Source organism: Neopsephotus bourkii, unplaced genomic scaffold (genome assembly GCF_033783945.1).
Source record: "Neopsephotus bourkii isolate Nb327-2 ecotype Australia unplaced genomic scaffold, CSIRO-AGI_Nbou_v1 NB_1416, whole genome shotgun sequence".
NCBI lineage: Eukaryota > Metazoa > Chordata > Aves > Psittaciformes > Psittacidae > Neopsephotus > Neopsephotus bourkii.
In genome coordinates this window covers 1,847-7,301 of record NW_026901893.1, presented here as the reverse complement: position 1 = coordinate 7,301, position 5,455 = coordinate 1,847, and the positions used below count along the sequence as shown (strand labels likewise).

The following is a 5,455-nucleotide window of genomic DNA, read 5'->3' as shown; positions in this document are numbered from 1 at the left end:
CCCCCCCCTTTCCCTTCCTCCCCCCCCCAATCCCTAGGGATCCCTTGGGATTCCCTGGAATCCCCGCTCCCAGCACCCCGTTATCCCTGGATTCGTTTCCCTTCGGTTGGCCCCGCCTCCAATGATTAATATATGCTAATTTAGCCTGATTTATGGTAATTTAGCCCGATTTATGCCCCCCCCCGTTGCATCCCATAGCCCCATCCCTTTCCTCCGGCCGCTTCCCTCTCAGAGCTTGGGAACGCCGCAACAGGCTTTGCCCTTCCTTCCTATCCCACTAAAACAAGCCCTAAAATCCCACTTTTTTTAGGGCTAAAACCCCCTTTTTTCCTATTAAAAAGTTGGGGGGGGTGCGTGGAAAAAACAAACGGGATTTTGGGGGAAAAAACCAACCTTTTGGATCCACCTGGAATTTGGGAAGGGGGGGACCCCCCTTTTGACGCACTTAGGAGCACCCCCATGGCCACCGCTTGCCATTGAGCGCGCCTCGATCCTATTGCCCGGTGCGGGTCGCGTTCATCCCCATCAAACCCACAGCATTCCCAAAGGCTGGAATGTTCAGCTGGATGAAGAAGCACGCCAAGAAGAGCCCGGAGGCGGCGGGGACGGTGCGAGCCGGCCTCAAGAAGCTCTATAGGAAGAAGTTATTCCCTATGGAAGAAGCGTGCCGCTTCCATGACTTCCATTCGCCCGCCTTGGAAGAGGCGGATTTCGACACCAAGCCCATGGTGCTGGTGATGGGGCAGTATTCCACTGGGAAAACCACCTTCATCCAGTACCTACTGGAGCAGGACATCCCGGGAAGCCGCGTCGGACCCGAGCCCACCACTGACTCCTTTGTGGCCATCATGCATGGGGAAACCGAGGGGATCATCCCCGGTAACGCCCTCGTCGTCGATCCCAATAAACCCTTCCGGAAGCTCAGTCCGTTTGGGAATGGTTTCCTCAACCGGTGAGTGCTGCAGCGCTGCAAATCCAATGGGAATGGGGTGGGGAGTTCCCTTTGGGGGGTCCTGTCCCCTTCAAATCCAATGGGAATGGGGTGGGGAGTTCCCTTTGGGGGGTCCTGTCCCCACCAAATCCAATGGGAATGGGGTGGGGAGTTCCTTTTGGGGGGTCCCATCCCCTTCAAATCCAATGGGAACGCGATGGGGACTTCCTTTCGGTGGTCCCCCCCACACTAAATCCAATGGGAACGGGAATGCAGTGGGGACTTCCTCTAGGGGGGCCCGTCCCCACCAAATCCAATGGGAATGGGATGGGGAGTTCCTTTCTGTGGTTCCCACCACCACCAAATCCAATGGGAATGGGATGGGGAGTTCCCTTTAGGTGGTCCCGTCCCCATCACATCCAATGGGAATGCAGTGGGGACTTCCTTTAGGTGGTCCCGTCCCCTTCAAATCCAATGGGAATGGGGTGGGGAGTTCCTTTTGGTGGTCCCGTCCCATTCAAATCCAATGGGAATGCAATAGGGACTTACTTTTGGTGGTCCTCCCCCATTCAAATCCAATGGGAATGCAATGGGGACTTACTTTTGGTGGTCCCCACCACCACCAAATCCAATGGGAATGCAGTGGGGGCTTCCTTTGGGTGGTACCGTCCCCTTCAAATCCAATAGGAATGCAATGGGGACTTCCTTTTAGTGGTGTTGCCCCCCTTCAAATCCAATGGGAACGTGATGGGGAGTTCCTTTGGGTGTCCCCCCCCCCCAAATCCAATGGGAACGCGGTGAATTGAGCCCGTTCTCACCCCCCCCCTCCCCATATCCTGAGCTTTCCCATGGCAATGGGAATTCTGCCCCTCCATGGGGCTGGCTGACGGCCCCATTGGAACAAGGCCTGGAAGTGCCCCATTGAGCCCCCAAAACGGCCCAAACTCACCCCAAAATCCCGCTAATTCCCACCTGTGTCCCCCCAAAACCCACTTGAAATGGCCCCAATCCCCCCCATTTTACCCCAAAGCCCCAATATCTGCCCCAAATCACCCTATATCCCCCCATACCCCCTCAAACCCTCTATATTGCCCCATAACCTGCCCCATATCTCCCCATAACCCCCCTATATCTGCCCCAAACCCCCCTACATCACCCCATATCCCCCTAAACCCCTCTATATCGCCCCATAACCCCCCTATATCTCCCCATAATCCCCCAATATCACCCCATAACCCCTCTATATCACCCCATATCCCCCCAGACCATCTATATCCCCCCATAACCCTCTATACCTCCATAACCCCCCATATCCTCCCCAAACCCCCCTATATCACCCTATATCCCCCCCTAAACCCCTCTATATCCCCCCATAACCCCTCTATATCTCCCCATAACCCCCCCAACCCCCCCATATCGCCCCATAACCCCTCTATATCACCCCATATCCCCCCAGACCATCTATATCCCCCCATAACCCCTCTATATCTCCCCATAACCCCCCATATCCTCCCCAAACCCGCCTATATCACCCTATATCCCCCCTAAACCCCTCTATATCCCCCCCTAACCCCTCTATATCCCCCCTATAACCCCAACCCCCCCATATAGCTCTATTCCCCCCATAACCCCTCTATATCTCCCCATAACCCCCCAACCCCCCCATATCTCCCCACAACCCCTCTATATCCCCCCATAACCCATCTATATCACCCCATATCCCCCCATAACCCCTCTATATCTCCCCATAACCCCCCCAACCCCCCCATATCTCTCCATAACCCCTCTATATCCCCCCCTAACCCCTCTATATCCCCCATAACCCCCCCACATCACCCTATATCCCCCCATAACCCCTCTATATCCCCCCATAACCCCTCTATATCTCCCCATAACCCGTCTATATCACCCCATATCCCCCCATAACCCCTCTATATCCCCCCATAACCCCTTTGTATCCTCCATAACCCCTCTATATCCCCCCGTAACCCATCTATATCACCCCATATCCCCCCATAACCTGTCTATATCACCCCATATCCCCCCATAACCCCTCTATATCCCCCCATAACCCTCTATACCCCCCATAACCCCTCTATATCCCCCCATAACCCCTCTCCATCCCCCCCAAACCCCCCCTATTCCCCCTCCCCCCCGATCACGCTGTGATCCTTGGCGGTGGGGGAGGGGTGTTTATAACGTGTCCCCCCATCCCCCACCCCCCTCCCCCCTCCCCCATCCCCCATCCCCCATGGTCAGGTTCCAGTGCGCGCACCTCCCGAACCAGGTCCTGGAGAGCATCAGCATCATCGACACCCCCGGCATCCTCTCGGGGGCCAAGCAGCGCGTGTGCCGCGGTGAGGGGGCGGGGCCAAGGCGAGGGGGCGGGGCCGGTGCGGGGCCAAGGCGAGGGAGGGCGGGTGGTATGAGGAGATAGGGGGGTAAGGTGTGTTAGAGGGAGGTGTCGGGGGATGGATGGGGGGTGGGGGTGTGGAGGGGGTGTGGGAGATGGAGGGAAGTGGGAGAATTGTCAAATAATGGGGGATGATGGCGAGATTGGGGTAATGGGGTAAGTGGGTGAAGAATGGGGTAAATGGGGTGAGAATAGGTTGAAATTGGGGTAATGGGGTGAAAATGGGGGGAATGGGGTGAAAATGGGGGCAATGGAGTGAAAATGGAGGGCATTGGGGAAATGGGGATAAATGGGGTGAAAACGGGGTAAATGGGGTGAAAATGGGGGGAATGGGGTGAAGAAGTGGAAATGGGGTGAAGAATGGTGGTTAGTGGGGTAAAATGGGCGGAATAGAATGAAAATGGGGTAAATGGAGTGAAAATGGCGGTGAATGTGGTGAAAATGGGTGTGAATGGGGTGAAATTGTGGGTAAATGCGAAAATGGGTGGGAATGGGGTGAGAAATGGGGCAAATGGGAAAGGATGGTGAAAATGGGGGTAAATGGGGTAGAAATGAGGTGATGATGGGGGCGAATGTGTGAAAATGGGGTGAATGGGGTGAAACTGTGGGTAAATGGGAAAATGGGGGTGAATGGGGTAAAATGAGAAAAGGGGTAAAAAAAATGGAAAATTGGGTGAATGGGGGAATGGGGTAAATGGGAAAATGGGGGTGAATGGGGTAAAAATGGGGTGAAAATGGGGGTGAATGGAGTGTAAATGGGGTGCAAATGGGGTGTAAATGGGGGTGAATGGGGTGCAAAGGGGGTTAAGGGGGAGCAGGATGAGGGCGGGGCCGGGGCAGCGCTGCCAAGGGTGGGGAGCAGCGGGGGGGGGGGGTGGGGGCCCGGTGCCAAGGGTGACTCAATGGGCGCTGCCAACGGGGGGGGGAATGTGCCAAAACACCCGGAAACAGCCCTAAAATAGACCTGAAACGGCCCCAAAACAGACCTAAAACAGCTCCAAACTGGCCCTAAACCAGCCCCAAAACAGACCTAAAACAACCCCCAAACAGCCCTAAAACAGCCCTAAACCAGCCCCCAAACAGCCCTAAAATAACCCAAAAACAGCCCTAAACCAGTCCTCTAAACCACCCCAAAACACCCTGCAAGCAGCCCTAAACCAGCCCTAAAACACCCTAAATCAGCCCCAAACCAGCCTTCAAACAGCCCTAATCCACCCCAAAACAGCCCTAAATCACCCCAAAACAGCCCCAAATCAGACCTAAACAACCCTAAACAGCCCTAAAGCACCATGAAACAGCCCCTAAGCAGCCCAAAACCACCCCAAAACAGCCTTAAACCAGCCCAAAACCGCCTAAACCTGCCCTAAAACGCCCTAGAACACCCCAAAACAGCCCTAAACCACCCCAAACCAGCCTTAAAGCAGCCCCCAAACAGCCCTATACCACCCTGGAACAGCCCCAGAACACCCTAAAACCTTTCAAAACAGCCCTAAACCCCCCCAAACCAGCCTTAAATCCCCCCAAAACAGCCTTAAAACAGCCCCAAAAGAGCCCTAAAACAGCCCCAAACCAGCCTTAAATCCCCCCAAAAGAGCTTTAAACCAGCCCCAAAACAGCCCTAAATCACCCCAAAACAGCCGCAAAACAGCCCTAAACCACCCCAAAACCGCCTAAACCAGCCCTAAAACACCCCAAAACAGCCCCAAACCAGCCTTAAAACAGCCCCAAAACAGCCCTAAAACCTTCCAAAGCAGCCCTAAAACACCCCAAACCAGCCTTAAATCCCCCCAAACCAGCCTTAAAACAGCCCCGAAAGAGCCTAAAACAGCCCCAAAAGAGCCCTAAAACAGCCCCAAAAGAGCCTAAAACAGCCCCAAAAGAGCCCTAAAACAGCCCCAAACCAGCCTTAAATCCCCCCAAAACAGCCCCCAAACGACCCCAAAACGCCCTAAACCTGCCCTAAACCCCCTCAAAGCACCCCAAAACCCCCAACCCCCCCCCCCCCAAGGCCCCATTCCCGGCTGGAAGGCGCTGGGAAAGGGGGGGCCATGGCCCTGGGGCAGGCTCGGGGCAAGGAACGGGATCGGGAACCGCGGCATTCCCTATTTTGG

The 5,455-nt window shown here is 55.2% G+C and overlaps 1 protein-coding gene across 1 annotated transcript; it reads left to right on the top strand.

Moving 5' to 3' along the window:
* Window positions 1–543: 543 nt before the first annotated feature.
* On the top strand, window positions 544–3,324 carry LOC133220098 (EH domain-containing protein 2-like; the record flags this gene model as incomplete). Its single annotated transcript, XM_061367945.1, has 2 exons — window positions 544–952; window positions 3,191–3,324. Coding segments are annotated over exons 1-2 (532 nt in total), but the record flags the coding sequence as incomplete, so codon positions are not given.
* Between the last annotated feature and the right edge of the window lie 2,131 nt (window positions 3,325–5,455).